The sequence below is a fragment of the Pogona vitticeps genome, chromosome 4, assembly GCF_051106095.1.
Source record: "Pogona vitticeps strain Pit_001003342236 chromosome 4, PviZW2.1, whole genome shotgun sequence".
NCBI lineage: Eukaryota > Metazoa > Chordata > Lepidosauria > Squamata > Agamidae > Pogona > Pogona vitticeps.
This window is the reverse complement of record NC_135786.1, coordinates 202,305,715-202,331,193: the sequence shown is the minus strand read 5'-3', so window position 1 is coordinate 202,331,193 and position 25,479 is coordinate 202,305,715. Positions and strand designations below refer to the sequence as shown.

The 25,479-nt window shown below is 41.3% G+C and overlaps 1 protein-coding gene across 1 annotated transcript; it reads left to right on the top strand.

Annotated features, from left to right (window-relative positions):
* The first annotated feature begins 3,984 nt into the window (after positions 1-3,984).
* Positions 3,985-22,221, top strand: TRAM1 (translocation associated membrane protein 1). Its single transcript, XM_020812612.3, has 11 exons — positions 3,985-4,237; positions 7,755-7,818; positions 9,341-9,462; positions 9,767-9,883; positions 10,900-10,958; positions 11,301-11,385; positions 13,724-13,794; positions 15,772-15,876; positions 17,157-17,300; positions 20,543-20,700; positions 21,659-22,221. Exons 1-11 carry the CDS (start codon positions 4,115-4,117, stop codon positions 21,730-21,732), a joined length of 1,122 nt encoding a protein of 373 aa, XP_020668271.3. The 5' UTR covers positions 3,985-4,114; the 3' UTR covers positions 21,733-22,221.
* The last annotated feature ends 3,258 nt before the right edge of the window (positions 22,222-25,479 follow it).

The window sequence follows — 25,479 nt, the reverse complement described above, 5'->3', positions numbered from 1 at the left end:
AAATAAGCCATACTTTTATTGGCTATGACATGTTAGGAAAAGTAAAGCGTAGCATGATTTCACTTAACATCACTCCTTGAAACTTCAGAATTTGTTTTTTGAAGTAATTTGTTCCATAATTTGTTATGAAGTTTAACACTGATTATAATTACTTAATGTGTATTTTAAAAGTAACTCAAGAGTTTTGCCTGTCATTTTGCTAGGAAGGAAAACATAAGAAGGAAAAGAGAATGGTATGAAACTTGAAAATTTCCAGTTAACATGCCCTTTAAAGTTAGCTAGAATTACTTGTTATAACAATAAGCTGACTTCATTCTGCTTATGATATTAATTTCTAATCATCATATCCTTGTTACCAAAAAATATTACAGCTTTTTACACAGGAGCTGCGGTGTAATCTAAATTATTTCTACTGGTTACTCCCAAGCTCTGCTGTTTCTACCAGCAAGCTTAGGTGATGAAAGCGACCACAATTGTACCTGAGAATCCAGAAGGAAGTAAGGGTGCTCAGTAGCCAGACATAAAGTTGAAGAAAGGAAAATGGAAAACAAGCAGGAAAAAAATCTTTACCTGCTTAAATTCATATGTGAGCTGCCTTGCATCCTGTACTAAGGTGGGATGTTAAACATCTTGCATTCCTTTTAGTAGGAAAGGTATAAAGCAAAACTTTGCATATTCCAGGGTAGGTTTGATTTAAATCATGATTTAAATCAAAAATCAGTTTTTTAATTTAAATTGTGATTTAAATCAATTTGATTTTTTTAATTATTAATTTTTTATCCACCTTGGCATATTCCACTTTTTTCTTCTGATACAGAAATAGATCCTTTTAAGATTTTGTAAGTACACAAAAGTATAACAACCTTGCAAATGAAAGCTAAGGTGCAAAAGAAACTGAGAATCTTCATAGACTAGGATAAGAACTATCTTATTTGGTTGACTCTGAACAGTCAGCTATTTTATTGAGAATGTGGATTTTAAAATATGTAATCAACTACCTCAAGTTAAATGGGCTCCAACTGGTCCCGATGCTTTCACAGGTATAGAAACAGAATATATTTAGTGTGAAATGCTTTAAGCTTTTCAATATCCCTATAAAGCTGCCAGATCACTGGGAGGTTTTGGCTAAGGAGTCAACAGTATGGGGAAGGTATCTTTAAATAAAGATTGGGGGACAATTGGCTTTCCAGATGTTTTAGATTACAACTCCCAGTGCCCGGTACTACCGGCCATGCTGGCTGAGGCTTCTAGAAGTTGAAGACAAAAACATCTGAAAAACAAGTTCCCGATTCCAGCCTTAAGTCGATGTCTAGAAGTTGTTCTGGGATGACTATGGGCAAAGGAACTGAAACTTAATCTAGATTAAGACAGCAACGAACAGGGTGAAGGTTTGCAATAGATTGTGGTCAAGGTTACACGCTCCCCCAATTAAAGTACACATTTTAGAAGTGGACTTGATTCAACAATCTTGTGGCACACATAAGGACACACGTTTTTCCCCCACTCTACACATGCTAATTGATTTACCAGTCCAAGAATATTAGTACAGTGGTGCCTCGCTTAACGATGTTAATTGGTTCCAAAAAACCCATCGCTATGGGAAACATCGTTAAGTGAAACACCATTTCCCATAGGAATGCATTGAAAACCGGTTAATCCGTTCCAATGGGAACGGATTAACGTCCTTAAGCGAAAATCCCCATAGGAAACATCGCTAAGTGAAACAATGCTTCCCCAACAGAAAGCCATTCTAAAGCACTGAAGCCGGCTTCAGTGCTTTTGAATGGCTTTCTGATGTCCGTGTTTGCTCATTTTTAAGTGTCTTACAATGTTTGGAACATGTTTTAAATGGTTGGAATAGTTAGTCCACCTTGTGAAACCTATGCACACTTAGTTTGGCTTTCTTCTAAGTCTTCGTTAATTTTTGGTGATTTTTTGTTTTTTCCCTCATTGAAATCCATTGGACGGACAGTTTCCCTCATTGAAATCCATTGGAATGCCCTCCCAACTGAGATTCGTCTGGCGCCGACGCTGTTGACATTTCGGCGCCAGGTCAAAACCTTCCTGTTTCAAATGGCTTTTAATTGAAATAATATCAGCTGTAGGTCTGATGGCAATTTTTAGAATATATATTTTAATTGCATTTTAATTATTTTGCCCTTTTATTTTGCCTTTTTATTGTATTTTAAATGCTGTAAGCCGCCCAGAGACCTTCGGGTAGTGTGGGCGGCATATAAGTTAAATAAATAAATAAATAAATAAATAAATAAATAAATAAAATAATATAGTAAGCCAGCAAAGATATGTATCTGCTGAAGTAAACTGTAGGCAAGTAAATCTTAAGCCATAATAAAATCTTTTAGTCTCTAAGGTGCCCCAAAATGTCGCATCTTAAAGCCTAAGGGTGCCACTTGCTTTTGCTGCAACAGTGCGAGACACAGCTGCCATCCTGGAAAAACTGTCAAAGATACCTAGCAGCTCAGAGTCCTATGACTTCTTTAAATCCTAAAGCCATTAGGGCTCATCTAAATGGAAAACCTGTTCTCCGAAATATATCTGGTCACTGAAGTTCTCGTGGTTTTCTCCACTTGATGTAACGTATTTCTGACTTCCCATGTTCTCTGGTTTCCTCCTGGAGCCTGGTGTAAACCCCTTGCACTTTAGCAAAGGCTATAGGATGCCTTTGCCACCAGCGTTTATTCCTTGCAGGGGGGTGGGGAAGAGCACAAACCAGGCAGCTGTTCTTAAAAATATTCTCTTTCTCTGCCTTCTTAGCTTGGTCCTACTTCTTCCTTTTTTGGGGGTGCCCTTTCTTTTTTGCTCCTAGCAGAGCAGACACTTTTTTCTGAGCACTATCCTGCTCCTTTTCCTGCCTCCAAAAAAAAAAAAAAAAGGCAGGTGGAATTTGCGGTTCTCCAATGGGGTGGGGAAGCAAGGTGGGTTGTGGGTGTTTGCTTTGTTGTGGGATTTATTTATATTTTTAATCTGTGTTTATATTTTGCTTTTTGCATATCCAATAGCAAGGCTGAGACCGGCAAAAGAAGCGAGGGAGGGGGGAAGACTCCCCGCAGCCTTTTTCTGATAACACTTTTAGATGCAGAAGACAGAAAATAATTGAGCAAGGGGCATCTTGGCGATTTTTAAAAAGGGCCGCGCAAACTGGCCCGTTTTGGAAGGAGCCCCTATGCGTTGTACGGAATACAACCAGCGCCCACACAGACACAAAAGAAATTATTAAGAAGCAAACGTTTCAGGAGATGATCTGCCGCAAGTAATATCCCGGTGCCTGAGTCGTCACAGACATCGTCCAGCACTGGTTTTAAAAACAAGATCCCAATGGGGGGGGGGGAGAAACTAACCGACTGACTACAACACTCATGCCACGTAGCCGCTCGCGATACGGCAAAAGGAGAGCCCTCTCCACGGCCATTCGCCCTTCCCGACCCACCCCGCTCCTCCTCCTCCTCCTCCAAGTGGCGGGCGCGTGGGGCGGTCACGCTCATCCGCAAAGCGAAGAGGCCGAACTTCTTTGGACGCTCGCCCGACTCGGAACAGTTTCTCTGGCCCGGCCGCGTCACGCTCTGCCACAGGCTCCGCCCCCCGAAAAGCCCTCCTTTTCTCTCGGCCGGCGCTTCTTTTCGAGTCCGCACGAAGCGGCTCGCGACGACGAGCGCCTCCGCCCAACGTAAAGCAAAGCCGGCCAGGCTGGCGTCGTCAACACCCAAGGCAGCCGCGAGTCGCGACCCGTTTTTGGTCTTGTTCGTCCGCCTCCCCGAAAGAGGGCGCTGTGAAAAGTTCGCCGCACTTCCTAGCCTGAAGCGAGGAGGCCTCCGGAGGGGAAAATCTTCCTCGGGAACGACGAGCGGCAGGTTCGCAACGCCGGGGCTAGAGCGTCGAGGGAAGAAAGAGGCGGAGACCGCGTTAGGCGGAGCGGTTGCTCGGGCGGCTTCCTCCTCCTCCTCTTCTTCCCCCCCCCTCCGGGCCCCGCCGCAGAGAGCGCGAGCGGGGCGGTAGGTGGTGGTGGTGGTGGTGGTGGTGGAGCCGGGGCCGAGCAGAGGTTGACCGGCTGGGCTGCCTGGTCGGTTGGCCGGCCGCGCTCTGCTCCCCGCCCGCCATGGCGATCCGCAAGAAGAGCAACAAGAACCCTCCGGTGCTCAGCCACGAGTTCGTCGTGCAGAACCACGCGGACATCGTCTCTTGCATGGCCATGGTCTTCTTGCTGGGGCTGATGTTCGAGGTGAGGGGGGGAGTGGGAAGGGAAGGCGGCGACTCTTGTGGGCCCCCTCCCCATATACACACACACACACAGCCATACGCACGCACGCTCGGTCTGGGTCACTTACACCCGGTGGCTGTCTGGGTGGGGTGGGCACGTTGGTAGCTTCTTCCCCGTGGAAAGTGGGTCTGTATGTCGCTCTCGATCCTGGGGAAGGTGGAAGAAAACTAACCATTGGGCAAGGTGCTTGTCCCTGTGGTTTGTCCTTCTCGTCGCCTCCCCGGGGGGGGGGGGAACAGTATACACAGTAAGGGTCTAGCCTGTGTTTGCGTGTAAACGGGATACGTCTACATGTTGCCCCCCACCCCACCCCACCCGCCTCAATCCGGCCAGATTTCTCTGGTTGGATCTTAGCTGCTTGGGGAAGAGTTTGAGCTTTCCTTGCAGGCAGGCGCGCCCATGTGGTTTCTGGGAGGTTTAAATTTTTTTAAAAAAAAGCTTCCCTCCTAAGCCAGGGGTGAACAAAAGAGATCGGGGTAGTAGGAAATCATCACCCGGCCAACATCTGGCCTCGGTGGGTGCCTTGCGCTTTCTGCGGGGAGAGGAGAGGTGGAGGCAGCAGGTCCCCGTGTCAAAGGAGGAGGCTAGAGCTGTGGCCGCGTCAGCGACGCGTGTTGTGGGTGTGCGTGAGGACCGACCCGCTGGCCCCTCGAACGGTGGTGTTGGCGCATCGTCCTGCCGGGACGGGCAGCCGCCTTTCCCCGACGGATGGGGGGCTGGCTTCCCCGGAGCTCCTCGGAGCCCCATTTCTGCTATTATCCTTGGATCGGTTCTCCTTCCCCCGGTCCAATTAAGCCTGGCCCCTCTCCAGAGGTCTTCCGCGGGGGGGGGACTAGGGGGAGCGTCCGGGCCGGAACCAGGTTTCATAAAAAGCTGTCTGCACGGGCGTTTTAATGAAACCTGTTAACGACCGGACGCTGCACCGAGCCCCGGAGAAGAGAAGCCCACCTAAACGCCCCCCCCGGGCTGACTTCGGAGTAAACCTGCCCCGGATTTGGCCCTTGTGTATGGGCTGCGTGGGTGGGGAACGAGGTTCTGGCTTAGAGGTCCGCTTTTGCCGGCTTCCCTTCTGGCCGTACCGGAGCCCCCACCGCAGTAGCCCAGCGGGGCTCTTTCCCCCACCCCGGCGCCTTGCAGGAGGCTCGCTTCCCTGTCTGCGCCCGCACCGGCCGCCCAGTTCCTGGTCTCGGCAAGGTTACGTGGCACTCTGAGCGCAAGCAAGCACGGTGGCGAAGGCGGCGGCGGCGGGGGGGGGTTGGTTAGAGAGGCTCGCCCCCTGCCTCTCCGCTTAAAGGGGCGGGAAAGGCCAGCGAGGAGGGCTTTCATGGGTGGGGGTAACAGCAGAGGGTTTGCCTCGCTTTGCCAGCAGGCGGGGAGGAAGGAGGAGGGCAGGGGAGCGAGGGCTCCCTGTCCTTTGTGTGCCGCGCGCCGAACTACAAGCCCCATGGGGCGCTGCGGCAAGCCGCCCCTCCCCTGTCCTCTGCTCCGGGGAAGGTGAAGTGGACGGTGACGTGTGCAAAGAGAGCCCCCACGAGTTTGCCTCCCGGGGGCTTCGGAACGGCGGGTCGCTCGCCGCTTGTTTCACGCCCCCCCCACCTCCTCTCTGCTGTGACACGTATCCAAAGCGTGGAGGCTCTGAGGGGTAAAAGGAAAAGCTGTCTTCTGGCCCCGTTCTCTGGGCTGCTTTCCCCGTAAAGGAGAGCGAGAGAAAGAAAGAGTCTGAATGACTTGAGGATTCCCCCTTTCAACCCTTTGCTGCCAGTGACCCTCCCAGTTTGAATGGGCTGCTGTAGAAGACGGGCCCCAGTATATGGACACAGGAGATGGGGATGAGAAATAGGCTGGGTGTGCCACAGGGCTGTCATAACAATGACAACAAAAATAAACCAAAATTCAGTATATCTCAATCCCTGTGTCCTCCTGCTGTTGCGATTTCCTGGCTCCTATCAACTCTCCTAGTCATATGTTGTCCATGAGAAGGACTTTAAACATGGGGTGCCTGTGAATTATTGTATAGCTCAGTGGTTTAGGTATCCGGCTGCGAAGCCAGAGGGTTCAGAGTTTGATTCCACACTGTGCCTCCTTGACAGGAGTTGGACTCAATGATCCAAAGGGTCCCTACATTTCTAAGATGATTACTTTTATTATCATCATCACCAGGGTGGGACTTGGGTTCTTTGATAGAGTGATGGGAATTCATATAGAGAGCAAAGAATTTTAGTACAATTAAGACACCAGTGGAACCCATTCAAAAAGGGACAGTTCAAGTTCTTACTCTTTTAGGAAACAAAAGATTTATACAGTTTTGAAAGAGAATGCAAGTGAAAATAGCAGCTTTTTTTCCCTGCTGAGGAGTTGGTATGTAAATACCCATAGACCATTTAATTTGCACTCCACTGATTGAATTGGTAGCTTTCCTTGCATTGTATTTCTGCATATTTTGCTCTTTAAAAAAAAAACAAGTAATTGCACAGACTGGTATATCCCATGTTCACTTGCCTATGAGTGATGCCCTGGTGCATATGTCTCAACTCAGATTAATTGGGAACAGCTGTTTGAAAAGTAGGCTGTTATATTGTGTTATATGAAATAAGTACAGTGTTGCCTCGCTAGACAATGATAATCCGTTCCACTGAAATCGCTGTCCAGCGAAAAGCATTTCCCCATTGGAATGCATTGAAACCTGTTTAATGCGTTCCAATGGGGAAGAATCGTCATTGTCTAGTGAAGATAGGCCATAGGAAAGCCGCTTTGCGAACCACCAATAGCTGTTTAAATCGCTGTCTTGCGAACCTTAGGTCCCCAAAACACCTGTTTGTGAGCGCGGAGGGAGCTGTCAAAATCATCATCTAGCGAAAATCAGTTTGCGAAGCAGGGATCAAACATTGTCCAGCGAAATTCCCCCGTAGGAACCACTGTTTTGCGAATCGCTATAGCGATCGCAAAAGGCCAATGTCTAGCGAAAAAACGGTCATGCGGGGTAGCTGTCTAGCAAGGCACCACTGCATATCAAATGACTATCAGCAGTGAAGTTGCTTTTAAGTTATTTGGACAACCAGTCTTGTAACTACCTACCTATGCTCACCTGGCCATTTGGGCCATGTGAAAACTGCCTCCAGGTGGCTGGGCAGGAAACTTAAAAATGCTGGCTCTTATAAAACTTAATGAGCATAACTGGACAAGAAAGCTATTAAAACTGTTATTTGGACATATGCTGGCAGTCCTGGGCTGTTGCATAATAAACAATTATGGTAATAACCAGTTTCTTGTGATAGTATATGATATCTTTTCTGAAAACCAAGTACATAGCATTTCAAGTGTTGCTGAATGCTGTTATTTCACTTTAGAAGATATATATGCATTCAAATATAAATCTTGCTGAACATAAAGGTGCATTACAATGTGACCATAACAAGGGTTTGATCCCTTGATGTGTTCCTTGCCAACTGGATTTTATTTAGACTTTCTTTTGTTTCAGGTTACGGCAAAAGCAGCTGTTGTATTTGTTACACTTCAGTATAATGTTACTATTCCTGCCACAGGTAAATTTCTGTTGGATATTTAGGCATTTGTTCTATGGCAGAGGTCCCCAACCCCCGGTCCGCAGACCAGTGCTGGTCCGTGGCCTGAGCTGGACCGGGCCACAGAGACAGACCTCCCCCCCTTCACGCATGCATATGAGTGCCCCCGAGCACCGCGCCGCCCTTTACACATGTGCATGAGTGTGTGCACGCACACAAAGGTCCTCCTGCTCCTTCATGCATGCGTGCAAGGGGTGCCCCATTTTCCCCAACCGGTCCACGGGGTTGAAAAGGTTGGGGACCGCTGTTCTATGGCATAAGGTGAAATACCAGTATGTTACTATGTAATCTGATATGCCGGATTTAAGATTGTGTGCATCAGTAGTTACTATCTCAAGATCTAGCATACCAGTATTGGGTGCTGCATAAAGAAACCTGGAAAAAATCTAGAATATGCATCCTTTCTCATTACTTTGGTTCCTTCCTCAACATGGATTCTGATTTCATTCTTCCTGATTTGCAACCAACTATAGTTTACCATTGTTTCCCATCAAAACCATGAGGCTTGCATTTGCCCTTCAAGTGGGGATCAAAAAAAAGTGGCTTGATGGTGTTTTCCAGATCTGGGGTTAGGGGTAACACCAGTTTTGACAAAGTGTCAGTTTATTGATTTAAAGTCAGAGCAGTAATTCTAGAAAAGAAAAGAGCATGTAGTCCAGGAGTTCCTCATGATCTTGTTCTCAACTACCAATGAGTTCTGTGATTCTTACCTAAACTGATTTTTGAATCTGGTGGCTAATAACATATAAAAGTCTTATTTAAAAGAAAAAAAGATATTACATGGATTATCACGTAACCTTCTGCTTATATTACTAACATGTGTACTGTGGCTTTGTTGTTATTGGTCATTGTTATTGGTCAGTTTATGGGAACCCTGTAAACTCTCACTTTTCTTGAGGCAGTCCATCTAATGTTTAGTCTTTCACTTTTCCTACTGCTAACTTACGCCACTGTTACTGCCTTTCCCAGTGAATGTTGTCTTCTCATGATATGTGTCAGATAGGACAATAATAAGATTTCTGCTTGCTGAAACGATGGATTAGCAAGGATGAGTTTAAGTACGTGTAGCTCTTTGAATGGCTAACTGCAACTTTTATAAGCTTCAGCCACCATAACTGGTATTCCGCATCCCCGAGCTAGAAATATAGAAGCCACTAACATACAGTAAGACCTCCGTATCCGCGGGATCAGCCTCCGTTGCTTCACTTATCCACAATTTGCTGCAGCCCTATATACAACATAACGTGGCAGCCCTTTGTAGCCTTTGTTCCACTCCTTGTATGTTGTATACTGTATAAGGTTCCCTCATATCCGTGATTTCTCGAATCATGGAGCCTATCCCTCCTGGATACGGGGGTCCTACTGTCCTAACATAGTATTCATTAAATTGGAAGACTTTTTTCCTTTTTTGATGTCCAAGTGAAATATGGGTGAAAGTTGCTAAATTAATGTATTTTGCATGGTGCTGTTTTCCGTTTCTCAGAAAATCAGTTAACAGAAACTGTCACGTTGTATCACTATGGTGTCAAAGATCTGGCTACTGTTTTCTTCTACATGCTGGTGGCAATCATCATACATGCTATTATTCAAGAGTACATGCTAGATGTAAGTATTATCTCTGAGTTTTGCGATGTAATCTCACTCTTATGTCTGAGGACTTAATCTACTAAAAATCACACCAAACTATAGCAGTTAGTTTTTAACATTCTACAGTGTTTTTGTCTTTGTTTTTGTTTTGTTTTTGCTTAATACATTTCTGAGTTCAGTTAATGGATATTTCTACAGTAAGGTTTAATGGATTGCATGCAGGCATTGTAGACTTTACTTTAATTTTTTGCTTGACATGACAAATAACTTCTTATCAAAGGCCTTCGTGCAGATCAATAACACAAATGACTTTTTCCTACAGAAAATTAACAGGCGAATGCACTTTTCCAAAACAAAGCACAGCAAGTTCAATGAATCCGGACAACTCAGTGCATTCTATATTTTTTCCTGTGTGTGGGGAACAAGCATTCTTGTGTCTGTGAGTATCTAACTTTGTTACTAGGTTTTTAAAAAATGACTTGAACATTTGAACTGTTTAATCAGAAGTCACACTGGAACAATTTGATACAGTATTATACCCATAATAGTGAAAGCCAACATTTCACTGTTATTGCCAACAAATATTTCTTCAGAGTAGTGCGTTTTGGATCATGGCAACCAATATATTGGATTGGATTCTGGCTATTGAAACATTTGATGTGATACATTTATTTCAGTGGGGCATGTTACTTCGCTAAATTACCATAACAGGATGTGTGCCTGGACTGTAATAATGTACAGTATACTTGCCCTTATGTAGGAATAAGCGTTATTGAACTTACAGATAGTATCGCTCTGTGTGTCTGGGTGAAACCCCAGACATGCTACTTGTTGCCTAACTTGCTGCTTTTGTTATGTACATTTCTGGGAACTTTGAAATGATTCAAAAAGAGGTGTGCTTTTGTGGTCTCTTTCAAGGAGAACATTTCTGATAAGTTTTGACTTTAAAAAGAACAAAACATTTTTTTTCTGTTACAATCAGCATATGCAAGATGACAATCCTGGACTTCCGTCTTAGTACATAGGACTACTGATAGGTAATTTAGCCTCTCTTACTACAACATTAGGGTACTGAACATTAATTAGTAGCATCTTCTAGAGATGATGAGAATAGACAGGTGATAGAATACACTTGACTTGTCTTCTGGATGAGAAAGACAAGAGAAGTAATATTCTAGTTGTAGGTGACCTTCCACTTGGGATGTCATAAATGGCTGAAGAGTCTCTGTTTCCAGAATGGTCCCTGTACACATTTTAAAGCTATGCTTTATATGTAGCATTTGTTGAATATCAAGATAATGATATTCTAGCCTTTGACACTGAAATGATCAAACTCACAGGCTCAAAGAGGAGCTACAGGAGTGGTAATCCAATTTTAGAGGCAATCAGATTTTGCTGTAGCTATTTGACTCATATTTATGTCTATTTAAAAATACAAATACTGATCATTTTCAGGAAAACTACGTATCTGATCCAACATCACTGTGGAGGGACTATCCACACACAGCAATGCCGTAAGTTTATTTCATTATGTTTCCAGAGCAGGATGTGTCCTCAGTTGACAGTCAACTGATTGCAGACTTTTAGATCAATTACTAACTAACTTTCAAATACAGTATTCACATTATCCCATATTTCCATGATGTATAAGCATTTCATCTTAATCATCTGATGCAAGTTGCAGAAATGTTTCTAATACTGAATGTGACCAGCAGCTTCCTCCATACATCATTTTTGTTGAGCACTTCTGAAAATGTTTAGATGTGACTTTGTTGAATCGTCTAATTTAAACAGGATTATTTCAGAAGATGCACCAATGTGTTTAAAATTTAACTTCTTTCTGCTGCATTATGCAGGTTTCAAATGAAGTTCTTTTACATCTCTCAACTAGCATACTGGCTTCATGCTTTTCCAGAACTCTATTTCCAGAAGACAAAAAAGGTAAGTTCACATTTAAAGTCCTGTTCAGAAGCGGGGTGGTGGGGTGCTGACATTTAAATTGGATGTCAATTGTGTTTTTGGCAATTTTATATATGACATTTAAGATAGCAACCAAGATTTTTTTAGGACCTGATTTGTGTTCCCTTATGTTCTTTGTTATGAAAATTGGCTTGGATGGTCAATTCTTGGTTTGTAACCGTTTAGGCTGTAATAAAATGCCTGTTTATCTGAGAGTGAGTCCAGTTGAACTTTGTGGGACGTAAGAGTGATTTTGCATAGGGATATTTTTGTTACATAAGGAAGGGGAAATGTACCTGGCAAACAGGAGTTGATAAATAGGTTTCTGACAGAATCACAACATCTCTGCAAACTTAGAAACTAATTATAGAGTAGGACTAAATGAAATATGCAGAATCTGTGGCACTCCAAATGTTGCTGAAATACAACTTCCATAATTCCTATCCATTTACCATGTTGGCTGGGGCATCTGACAGTTATAGGATAACAGGTTCCCCATGCCTGCCATAAACCCATTGTTTAGCTTTACTTGCATGGGCAGCATCAAGCCTTGGACTTCCCTTTTATTTTCCAGTGTTATTACAAGGAGGAAAGTGGGAGCTTTTGCTTGCTATTTAAAGTAAATAGAGTCCATTGTGCCCTGCCCCACCCATGCTTTAGATGCAGTGGGACACTCCTGTTTAAAGAGAAGCAGAATTTTTCAATGTGCATCTTGCATAGCAATATATTGGCTGAAATCCTGTTGGTTAACATAGTAACTTGCTCTAGAACAGGCCCTTTTGACTCAGTGGAATGTATGGAGGAGTTGACTCACCAAATCCCCATGTTTCAATGGGCCTACTCTAATGTGCTCACTGGAAGGACAGATCCTGAAGCTGAGGCTCCAATACTTTGGCCATCTCATGGGAAGAGAAGACTCCCTGGAAAAGCCCCTGATGTTAGGAAAGTGTGAAGGGAGGAGGAGAAGGGGACGACAGAGGACGAGACGGTTGGACAATGTCATCGAAGCTACCAACATGAATTTGGCCAAACTCCGGGAGGCAGTGGAAGACAGGAATGGCACACTCTGCTCCATGGGGTCAGGAAGAGTCAGACACAACTTAACGACTAAACAACAACAACAACTCTAATGTGACTTACTATTCAAAGCAACAGGTTTTCACCCATTACGTTTTAGCACTGCATACAGCAGAACCATTTTGTAGTATTTTTCTGAAAGAATAGCATCATTAAGTAAAGGTCTCTCATTAAGTGAATTTCAATCATAGAATAATAGTAGTACTTGTGAGGCTTTTGTGTTATTTAGCCAGAGGAGAAAAATGTTAAAACTAAATGAAGTGAGTTTGCAAAACTGTCAGCTATGGTTTCTTGTTATTTCAGTGCAAAACTGAACAGCAGTACAAACACTGATGATTTCTGCCATTTCAGTCAACTGCATTAACATCTGAAAATTTCTGGGTAGCTCAGCACTTACTTTGTCAAAAAATAAAGCAAGAGTCTCCTTTTTACTTAACATAATTTTCCTGCTTGCTTGAACATACGTGGTTTGAATAGTAACGTAAGTCATTTCCACATTATGTCCTAAGGATGGCAAGTCAGCAGGCAGCAAATAAGGTCTTGTGTGACGCATATCAGTATGTTGTTATCACTCATTTGGCCATGAGTGGTTTTGCTGTGTCAACTTCAGAATCCATGCAACAGTGATATATTAATTGTTCGTTATGTAGAGAAGGGCCTAGGTTCTTACAATTTGCGACTTCGGCCAAGGGACATAAGGAGTATTGTATACGTTATGAACATCTTATTAATGTATGAAATTCCCTTCTCTTTTATACATGAATTGAAACGTATGTTCATGTGGATGGACTTGACTTCCATCAACCACCACAGGGAGTTGTTAGGGTGATGAGACATGTAACCCATCCTCTAGGAAGGGCTGTGGATTCCTTGCTTTCTGCTCTGGCATCTGTCTGCGAAAGGGAGTATCTTTTGATAAAAGTACCTGCTGCTAACAAAATTCAGGATTAGCATTTAGAAACAAAGAGCACAAGACGAACAAAAATTGTGTTGACTGCAAGGTTCTCATTAAGCTGGGTGCACACGTGCTTTCCTCCACGTAGCTCTCTTCCTTCTCCACTTAGTGATTGCGTTAGGTTCCAGCCACAATAGAAACTAGTGACGGGGGGCAGAGTTGCACTTGCACGCAGGGGCGAAGCCGAGGGAGAAAAGCGAAGAGGGTACATTGGTTGACTAACCAATAATGTTCAAGCATGCAAGAAGATTCCAGAAATAATTGATACTGATGTGGCTTTTTCCATAGGAAGACATTCCACGCCAGCTTGTTTACATTGGACTTTATCTTTTCCATATCACCGGAGCGTATCTCTTGAAGTAAGTGCCATATTTATTTTCCTGCTGTTCTGAACCTCCAAGAAGGGCTGGGGATACCAACCTCAGATGCAAGCCATACTGAACAGTGAGATATTTCTTGCACAATGGGACTCTTCTCTCCCTAAATTCTGCTCTGGGGGGGTCCCCAAACCCTCTAGGGATGATTTGGGGGGCAGAGAGGGAGAATTCCCCACCCCCAGCTCTATTGGTGAAACTCATTCCATCCATAGAAAAAGTGTGACTGTGTTACTTCCCTAAAACATAATAATAAACAAGATACATGACCATAATGCATTACATACTGCATTGTAATGTATTCTGCATTCTTGTTAAATGACTGTGGAAGTCCACCTAGACATCGTGCTTGAAAAGGGTGTTATACAATAAATGTACATACAAATCATAGTGCAGTGTTCAAAATATGTTCCATTTTTCTTGGTCCCTTTGAAAATAAATAAAAGCAACAAACCCACATTTAAACATCACCTATCAAACTAATCTCCATTGTACTTCCCAACTTAATGTCTAAAGTGTTAATTATATTACAAAATATGTTGCATTTCTGTCAGTTTTTGAAAAACAGGTATGAGGGTCAATAACTAGTCAGGATCTGGAATTATTTTGTACATTTCAATATTTGATTCCAGAAATCAGATGCTTCATCACAGTACACAATGCCTTCAAAAGCTTCCTCATCCCCTTGAAAAGCAATAGTTTAAATAACTAGCATATAGAATGGTATTTTGAATAGTGACACCAGCATAGGATGGATTAAATCATCAAATGTGATCTCTGAATATCATACATGATGGCTAAAAAGTCTTGTGTTTGTGCAAATCTGAGATGTGGAAGGATGGAACCAGCATGGAAGTCTCCTTCAAATAAAAGAAGTGCTTATATTTTATGAGGTGGCTCAAGGGCTGTTTTTACTCTCTCCCTCCCTTACTCCATTTATAGCTGGATAGAAAGTGGCAGTAGCTTTGTTTGGAGGAAACTAGACAACAGTTTGCAGGCACGGCAGCTGTTTTTTCCCTCTAGACAAAGTTCACGGGTGGGAATGACATGTTATCAGATGGGGGGGGTCCTTTTGCAGACACATTTTTGTTCATGGCAACTGCTGCATTCCTTCCCATTGTAAGTGGATATAGATGTGGGGGGGGGCAGCTTAAAGACTTGGACCAGCTTTTTAGCAGTAATGAAAAAAGGCATCATTTCTTCCATTAAAATGTAGGTTTAAAGCCAAATCCTTTTGCAGGTCATGTATCAATTCCTAATTTGTGTGTTAGGAGGGTTTGGACAAAATTCTGACGTAACGAGCTTTCTCCGACCTTTCTAACATTATCTTCCATTTTGAATCCTATTTTGATTTCTCATGTTTATGTCAAGTCCCTAAGATGTCGGACAGCCAGTTGGGAAAAAAAGCAAAACATTCATGTGTTTGAAGCAAAATAAACAAAAAGCGGTAGTGCCAGGAGAGCTAGCATTCAGAGTCTCAGGCTATCACACTTGTCCTTCCTAACAATGCTCTACAAAAAAGCCATGTTTTCAGTGCTTGAGAGAAGATAAAATGATGACAGAGCCAGGTAGGTCTTTCTTAGGAGGATGTGCTTTAACTGTTGCACCACAGCTGAGGTAATCTGTCAGACATGTCCATCAGCTGTATTCAGATGGTAGTATTACTTCTAATTGAATTCTTCTACTTGGAATTCTTCTAGCTTGGAAAGGCCTATAACAGGCCATTCTATTTTTTTCATATATATGGTTTTGGTTGAAAGCACACAGAGGGCCTGAGATAGTATTTCAGCTGGAGAGATGGGACTGAGTCTTGGATGAGTGTACTAGATTTCATTCAAAGTACTGACATTTCTAACAGCTGCTATGTAACACAAAGAACATCAAATGAATAGGTTTGTTTAAAGGTCTTGTATTGTTCTTTCAGGCAAAAACTTAGTTTATTTTCTTTTTTGTTTTTCATAGTTTGACCCACCTTGGGCTTGTTCTTCTTGTGTTACATTACTTTGTAGAATTCTTGTTCCACATCTCCAGACTCTTTTACTTCAGTAATGAAAAATATCAGAAAGGGTAAGTACTTTAATGTGACTTTGCATGTTTAAAAAATGAGTCTGGAAATGCCAGATGTGCATTTTCACTTAATATGTACGGATTTATATGGCAAGGGAGCATGTGCATATGTGCATGTTAACATTTTGGCTGTTCAGCAAATGGTATCCTGCTTCCGTATATACAAAGCAGGGGTGGACAAATGGAGTGGGATCTCCCACAAGTTGCACCAAGCCTCACAAAATAAAGCCAGATGTAGCCAGAAGTCTGGTTTTGTAAAACGTTGGAGATGAATGAAGAAAGTCACCTTGTTTTCAAAGAGAATAGCCATAGTACTGACCACATTATAAGTTTTCTCTTCAAAATAAAATTAGAGGTCTGTGATCAAGTACATCACATCGCTGCATGAGCTTCAGCCTGTTTTGTCTAGGCTTCCTTCCATTTTGATCTAGGTCTCCTAGGTGTCTTGATTTGTTCCCTTCTATGTAAGTTAAATCTTCTAGAGCAGCCATTCTCAACTTTTGGGAGGGAGGGCAAGGCCAGAAACACAATATGAAAGAAATATAGGAATCAAGGTTGTTTAAGTCCCCCATTGAGAATGGCTGTTCTAGAGTATCTTTCTGAAATAGATGTACTCTACATGTGTGTGACGTTTAACCACATGGCCCCTGCTTGTTTCACTAGCCCAAGGCCCACACCACGTTTTCTTCTTTCTGCTGCCATCAGTCAACACCCTTTAATTAGAAAGACTGAGGTCCAACACAAGTATAAAGTTGAATAACACAAGTTTATTGAATACAGTTTGCTTAAACAGGTTCTTCACAGACCTTAATGTATTCATTAGATTATTAATAACTTGTTTCACTCTTAACTCTTTCAGCTCTCTATAAGTTCCATACTCTTAACTCGGTACCCTCTCTAACTACCACATACTAACTTCTTCTGACTCTCACTCTCCTCTCACCAAACCAACTCACTAAACCCCTCTTATCTGACTCACCCCTCCCTTCCTGGTTTCTCTGGCTCTGCCTCCCAACAGCTCCCATTGGTGCAGGTTGATACCCTTACATATATGGAAAGGCAGGGTGTCCACTACAATGTGTTACACTAAAACTCCTAGCAGATTATGAGACTTGCAGTGCAGCATGTCTGGAGGATTGTAATAAACCTTGGAGAATGTAATAAAATCTTTAGCATGTAACAAATTCAAATTTTTTCTCATATGGATGGCTGAATGTTGGCTGCAGACAGCACAGTCGATTAAAAATGGGATGATAAAAATGTTCTCTTTTTTTTCCTAGGTTTTCAATCTGGGCTGTTCTTTTTGTTTTGGGAAGGCTCCTGACCTTGATTCTTTCTGTCCTTACGGTTGGATTTGGACTTGCTAGAGCAGAGAATCAAACATTGGATGTTAGTACTGGAAACTTCAATGTGTTGCCAATCAGGTATAATGCAGACATTTTCATGGAGAGGATCTTCTTAGCTGTGATAGCTGAACAGCAATTCCATATTCAGAGCTGAGCATGGAGGAATTAATTTTGGACTACATGTCCCAGAATCGCCAAGCTAGCATATCTGTTATTGCAGGTGTGTCTTACAGTTCAATTCCCCCCCCAAAAAATTTCTAATTGAGAGACGGCTCTGAACATGTGTTGCTGGAAGGAAAATGGGAGATGGGTGCTCTGTTGAACTGCCAAATCCACCAGTCTTTCCCCACCTACCATTACAGAGCTTTAAATCATAATTTGACAAGACGCTGGCATTCTTGAATAGTTTGTCAAAGTGTGAAATGTGTTTGATTAGAGTTGTAGAACCTTGCTTATAGAATTCCAGTTAGTGGTGCTAGCTTATCAGGCAAAATCCAAGGAAACAAAACAAAACAGAAAGACAAAAGCATGTTGTGCCTTAATGACTAACAATAATATTGTAATGTAATCTTTCGTGGACATGTCCACTTTGTCAGACATTAGTCTCTTAATATCCGATAACGTGGATGTGTCAACGAAAACTTACAATAAAATAAAATGGTTAGTCATTAAGGTGCCACATGTTTTTATTGTTTTGTTTTGTTTCTTTGGATTTTGCTTGATATAGTTGCACAGACTAACACGTCTACCTCTTCCAAAACTACAGTTAGTGGTGCTCTATATGTAACAACTGGATGAGGATGTAACAAATACTGACATGTTTTCTGTGAGAAATAATGCTGGTAAAGTAATCTGGCAGTGGTGATTTTTTATAGTAAAAGATTCCCTCCTCCTGTTCTTTGGCTTCCACTGGATGAAGAAGATTATTAAGTCTGAAAAGCCATGGGAGAAAAATGGGAAGCTTTCTATTACTGAAAAACTACTCCTGCAGATGATATGATTAACCCTCCACAGATATTTATACCAGGAGGATTTTAGGCATTTTAATTTTTGCACTAACTGTGCATTTTGTACAAAGTACATGGTTTTCTTCACAAACTGTAGGGATTTTTTTGCAGAAAAGTTCTGAAATGTGAAATGTGCAGAAAAGCTCATTGATTTAAATAAGTACAGTACTTTTATTGTCATGCTGTATGTGTTGTCAGGCTGGAGCTGACTTATAGTGACTCTCAAGGTAAGTGAGATAATTAAGAAGTGATTTTACCAGTGCACCCCATCCCCATTCTGAGTTTCCATGGTTAAGCAGGTGTTCCAGCCCTAGGTCGTAGACCATTACTGCCCACCATGGTTTCACTATCGTGTCTAAATCAAATGAAAGAGTTTGTAAAAGGATTGGATGCCTGTAACCTTCTGGATATTGTCAGATTTCAGGTTTCCCAAAACCCACCATGGGCAGGTGGTCAGGGATGGTAGACATTTCAGTACAACATCTGGAAGGATACAGGTTACCCAGCCCTGCTGTTAAACTTGTTGTCAGAACATCTTCAATGGCCAGACTTTTTAAAAAAATTGGTAGCTCAAATTAATGTTTTTTTCTTAAAGCAACACTTTTCTTGATACCATTGTTGCTGCTCTTTTACTAGGAATTTCTTCACTTGTATCTGACTGCCAGGAAGAGTCAAAAAACCACTTCAGTTTCACTTTCAGGATGGATCAATTCATTACACAATACTATGGTTATATTTATAGTCACAGGAAGGCTGCTTGTCACAGTGCTTTATGTTCTGCAGATCATAGGTGGCTGTTTAGCTACATGGTGCATGTCACAGTGATAGTGAAGATACTTGGTTATCTGTTTCAAGAGTACAAAGTGTACAATGAAAAGAAGCCCTTGAAAGATGACTAAATGAATTCTGCTTAGATTATCAGATATTTGTGTTCACTGTTGTAAGAGCGGAGTTTGGTTATTGCAAAAGAAAGATCTTACCCGTGTAGCATTTTCAAAGTATGTGTTCCTGTTGTATTATTATGGATATTGGATTTTTGTAGTTTTGCTTTCATTAATCATCATACGCTAAAAAATTTTTAAACCTGCATTGTAGGATATATTCATCCATTACAGATAATTCCATTGTGGGGTTTAAAGTGCCCCCTGTCAAAAGAAGTACTGTATTTTTCCATGTAAAAGATGCCCCCATGTAAAAGACGCCCCCCCTACTTTTCTAATCCAAAATTAAGTAATCTAAGTGGGGCTTAACAAGTGTAGGGGGAAAGGGATAAAAGTGCTGCAGAATCATTTTGATCCCCGCTTCCCCATCCACTTGTTTTTGTTCTCTCCTCAGCTTACTTCTGTGTATAAGATGACCCTCAATTTTTAGTCTGAAGATTTTAGACAAAAGTATAGTCTTATACAAGGAAAAATACGGTACTTGTATATGTAGAATGAAATTAGTTACGCCCAGAAGCAAAACATAAACGGGGACATTTAAGTAAAATAAGGTCAGATAAAATATATGTTCCTTGTATTGAAATCTTTCCTGGGTCCATTAAATTATGATACCCCCTCCCCATGGATGGAATGTTGATTTTGCCCAAGTGGGGTAAAGCTGTTGATAGTCAAAGAGGGGATGCCATTTCCTTTCGTGGATCGTGGTTCAATGAAAGAGGTAAATTTTTGCCCTAGTACATTAAAGGATTTGAATTCCCACTTGGCCATGGATACTTCCTGAGGAACTGGTAAAAGCATTCCTAAAATATCTCACTTACCTTGAAAGCCCTATTAGGGTCGCTATAACTCGTTTACAACTGGATGTCACAGAATATACACACACATTATGTTCTCTAGAGGAGAAAGGTGCTTTGATAGATTTTAGAGAGAATGTATTGATATAGCACATTAACCCTAACACTGTTATGTTTTTATTAAACAAAAAAACAATCCAGGTGATATGTCTAATTTTTTTTCTTAAGGTTAGATATGTTCCCCTGTTTAACACAGAAGTGACTATTTTAATGTTTAAACAGATTGTTTCTGAGCTCTGCTTAAGGGTTAAATCAATAGCTTGTTGGGACAGGGTTTTCATTTGTTTTTGTGAAAAATGAAATAAAACGTAACAGCTGAAATTTGAAAGTGTTTTTTCAGCTCAGAATGTAACAATATTGTAGGATGTGTACATTGCACATCTAATTCTCTGTGGATTCTGCATCAAAACATGACTGAGGGTGCATGAAAGTTGAGCCTTATCGGTGCACTTGTAACAAAACATCTTCCTAGATGGAGCATGTTTTTTATGCTTGTCGTGTCCCTTTTCTACTTTTAGAATCAGTGTGTTGGCATCCATCTGCTTAACACAGGCCTTTATGATGTGGAAGTTCATTAATTTCCAACTAAGAAGGTGGAGAGAACATTCTTCACCTCCCCAGCCAGTGAAAAAGAAATTTGTAACAACTAAAGGCAAGCCTTCCAGAAAAGAAAGAGGTTTGTTCTTTTTTTTCCTTTTAACTCTGTACACATTTAGTAGAAAAAGGGGTGTTGTTGCAGTATATACTTAAGAAGCTATAGCCACTGTAGTTTAATATTAGGGACATGCCATTCAGAACTTTTGTAGTATAAATCCCACAATTCTGCATTCCGGGAGTTTCAGCAGAAAGACACATAGGTGTGGCTCTTGTGAGAGAAAAGCTTGAGGGTTGTAGCTTGAAAGGTTTGCAGCCTAGCTCTACTCAGGCTTTCTGTTCAGAAAGGAAGCTGCCCGGTGCTAGCTTGGAGCTTCCTTTCTGAACAAGAAGCTAGGCTAGAGCTAGGCCACAAAGCTGTCAAGCTTAGGCCTTTCTCTCAGGTGGCACTCCCAGCATGTAGTATCGTGGGATTTTTGGTCCACAAATTCCGAATGACACATCTCTTTTTAATGTAAAAGAATGCTGTATTTCCTGATTTTCAGGATATGAGACAAATTCATCTTCTGTATAATTTATGTATCAGCTGAGTGTGTTCCATGCATGGCCTACCTAAACCTATAACTACCTGCCAGCCAGTGAAATACTGTAATACATTTAAATACTAAAATTAAATGTGTGTATTTTATTAAAGAGTAGATTTTAACTCCATTTTGTATACTGTTGCTACCATTGATAAAATACAATATTCCCATTTTAAAATACACTTTCACAGGGAAAGAATTTGGATGGAGCAAGAATGAACATAAAAATGAAACTGAAATACGAAAAGCTTAAACATACTGTGTACAAACTAAAGAGCTTTTATTCTTATCAAACATACAATCAACCAGAGGTGTTGTTCTGTCCTGACAGCTTGGTTTTTTTTTTCTACTAATATATTTTGAAAATGAATGTATTAAGATTTTGAGTCATCATGTGTTTGAGTTTGTATCTAGAAAGTGAGCTAACTGTGTGTTGTTATTTTTTATTATTTTTAGAAAATGGAATAAATGGAACATTAACCTCCAATGGAGCAGATTCACCTCGCAGCAGGAAAGAAAAGTCTTCTTAAAACAGAACTTTATTAAGTTAATTGACTAATATCCCCAAAGAGAACTGCTTTTTACTTTGAAATTCTTTCAGCACCAGAGTTCCTGTTGTGAACAAAAAATAAAATTAGTGCTTTTTTTGATTATTGCTACCATAATGTTTTGTTTTAACTTTTAAAAATATTTTAATTGAAAAGGGGCCAGATTATTTTTTAATATCTTTGAAAATATTTGAGTATTAATCAGAACTCAGTCTTACATTCTTCCATTCCTTCCAGCTTCGTAGCCGATTCCAAAAAGATGTTGTAAAGTTCTTGTTTTTAAGAACAATTCAGAATTGAAGATTAAATAATGCAATTTTTTAGATATTCTCTAACACTTAGGTGTAAATTTTGGTTTTACATTTCACAAGAAAATTTGTAAAGCAACAGAATAAAATTCATTACTTTGTAGGTGATTTCTACAGTGGTTCGAGAAAATCCCTTATTAAAACACAGTTGGACTGATTAAAATGTTACTGAGTATCTATGTTGTGTAGGAATCTCCTGCGTGGGCTTGTTGGATCCAAGCTGTTTGCAGCAAGGGAGACCATTTTTGTTGGTTTTCTGTTCACTGCCCCATGCTGTTCGGCAGGAACCCATTGTACACAGCTGCAGGCGGAAGGGGGAAATTGGTAATCGGAAATTGCCTGGCTCCCTCTCTGGGTGTCTTCAGAAGTAAACTCAAGACTTGGCTATTTGGGCAGGCTTTCCCTCCTGCTGTATCTTAAATTCACATGTTATCATCTTGGGTTTATTGCATGTTTATTGGTTTTACTATTTTTAAATTTGTAATGCTGCCCAGAGTAGACCTTTGGTCTAGATGGGTGGGGTATAAATCTAATAAAATAAAAATAAATAAGTAATAATCACCTCCATTCCCCCCCCCCAGGAATAATCATTTAGCAGAGTTCTCCTTCAGGCAAGTCTAGATCCAACTCATTGCTTTGCTGTCTGATTAGTTTGATTAGCAATCAAACTATTTCCTTGGGAAATAGCCAGTCTTCAATATTTCATTGGGAGACCTACCCAGACTTACAGTGCTTGGATACACCATGGAGAAATTATCTGAGAAATACAGATAAGGAGTGGATGGCACATGCCATCTCTCAGTTCACTATCTGTCTGTCTGTCTGTCTATTTTTATCCCGCCTTTCTCCTTGAAAGGAGCTAACTCCCCATGTTGAACAGTGTGGTCTGTTGAAGAGATTCACTTGCATTTGCACGATTGAGAATACTGATAATGGAGAGTTCCCAGTAATATTGCAGGTATGTTCAAGCAAACAAAAGTGTGTGCACTGCTAAGACTTCTGCTCAAGACAGAAAGGATGGGGACTTAAGAGGAGGAACAAGTTTCTACATGAAGATGTTTAGGGCTAAGGGCCCACATCTCTTACATGTGCTTCTATGCTTTATTTAGGCATACAGATTTGCATTTTTAAAAAATATTTGTCTACCTATTTTTGCTGGATATTAGTTAATTTCCAGTTGGCCAGAATCCACCATTATAGTGGATAGTGGGGATAAACAAAAGCTAGCCTAGAAGCCAAAAATTACTCCTGAACTTGCAGTATATTTAGGAGCAGACTATGAAATGCCCAAATATCCTGTCAGATGGTGGTAAGTAACTTCTTGAAAGAATGCTCACCTGAGTGTTTATCACCACCACTCTTTTTCCTGATGTGAAGATTCATATATTTATGAAAGGTCACTTTGGTACATTTTGGTGGGACAAAAGGCATCTTTCTGTACCTGAAGATAAAGATATAAATAAGGGCATGATGTGAATAAGCATTTTGAATAATCATTGTGACATTGATACTTTTTCCCCCAAAATCAAATTATCAGTTGAATTTAGTTGTGTTAATATCATTACCTGAAATTTGCTATACAGTACTTATAATGGATGGTGGGGATAAACGAAAGCTACCCTAGAAGCCAAAAAACTGTAATATTGACACCTAACAAAGTGTTGAGATATTTGACAACTTTTTGCCTCTTTGTTTATCTCATGGAAGAGTGGTCTCTTCGAAGGAACTTGCAGCCACCTCAGAAGTGGAGCCTCATGGCTAGCAGTGAAACCCTGCACTTCTCTAGAGCAGTAGTCTCCAACCTTGGGCCTCCAGATGTTCTTGAACTACAACTCCCAGAAGCCTTCATCACCACCTCTGCTGGCCAGAATTTCTGGGAGTTGAAGTCCAAGAACATCTAGAGGCCCAAGGTTGGAGACCACTGCTCTAGAGGATGCAGAAGATGCTCCTATATATTATACTGCAGAGATATTTGAGGCAGGGGTTTAAAAGCAGGGAGCAGCAAGGTCCTCTGAATTGGGGAAGGGTTTCTTAAGAATCCAGAAGATTTTTGCTATATGTTTGTTTGTTTGTTTGTTTGTTTCAGCATTAGTGAAGAAACACAAAATGACTCTTATTTTGATTTTTATGTTCTTTTATTGCGTTACAAAAGGCAGCCTCTTAAATACAAATACAGTGGTGCCTCGCTTAGCGAGTGCACCGTATAGCGATGTTTCCGTATAGCGATCCCTTTTTCGGGATCGCTATACGGAAACATACCTGATCTTCGCAATGGGGAAAACCCGCATTGCGAAGATCGGGTATTGCGGCGGCCATTTTGGAGCCGCCGAACAGCTGTTCGGCGGCTCCAAAATGGCCGCCGGAAGCCCGGAAATGGCTGCCGGCAGCCGTTTTCACGCCCTGCCCTCGCTTAGCGAGGGCGCGAAAATGGCTGCCGGCAAGGGGAATCCTCGCTGAACGGGTAAGTAAGCAAGGTATTGGAACGCATTAAACTAAGTTTAATACGTTTCAGTACGTTTTCCCTACCCGTTTAGCGACGATTCCGCATAGCGAGGGTTAATCCGGAACGGATTAACCTCGCTATGCGGGGCACCACTGCACAAATTAAATACAAATTATTTGAAAGAAAGGAATATGAACATAAGTGGGATTGTTGGCATTGACCCCCACCCACTGACAAGTGACTATCCTCCATGAAACATGAGAACAGGTAAGTTAACAGAAAAAGAATCCCCCTTTGCAAGGGAAAATTAGTTTGTTATTTCATTTGTGCAGAGGCCCAAAATGTAATCTGTTGCTATTAACATTACAGATGGGATAAATTGATGGCTTTTTTTTATTTTTTTGGTAGATTTTGGTTATTGCTTTATAGGGCCATTAAAGCTGAATCCTTCACAATTCTTTAGTTACTGCAAACAAAAGATTTATAAAAACAGCATAGCTGCTCCTGTTCTGAGTAGTTCAAATTTCAAAGAAAGCTTTTAGAAAATGATGTATCAGTGGTAGAGTATCTCAAATCTTTAAAAATAATATGCCGTGTTGGGGAAGTGGTCATTTAAAAGGAAATTGCCTTCATAGATTTTGGATTTGTAGAAAAATGCAGAGGTTTTGGGAGGTTGGTTGATGTGATTCAAGATAGCACTGGATATAACCTATCCAGTAGTTCTGAATTATGAAGACAAAAAAAAAGTCATGTGAGGACTGATTAGAAAAAGTATGGCAGATAGTTGAGTGGATAAAAATAACATGTAGAAGAAGAGAACTGCATCTGCAAGAGGATAATAGAACATTGGGCATTGTTCAGAAATAATGAGATTAGTGACACAGTTTATCCATCTAACTTATTTACTAAAATATAATTACAATCTGGGGAATAGGTGGGGATTTTTATTAAAAGGGATAGTTTACCAAAAGAATTTAG

What these genes read in the sequence shown, in the direction of transcription:
- TRAM1 (XM_020812612.3), top strand. Translation starts at nt 4,115, where the DNA reads ATGGCGATCCGCAAGAAGAGCAACAAGAACCCTCCGGTGCTCAGCCAC. An exon ending in TATCCACACACAGCAATGCC is followed by an intron (nt 10,959 to 11,300) that starts GTAAGTTTATTT and finishes TGCATTATGCAG; the next exon opens with GTTTCAAATGAAGTTCTTTT. An exon ending in TTCAATGTGTTGCCAATCAG is followed by an intron (nt 17,301 to 20,542) that starts GTATAATGCAGA and finishes TTCTACTTTTAG; the next exon opens with AATCAGTGTGTTGGCATCCA.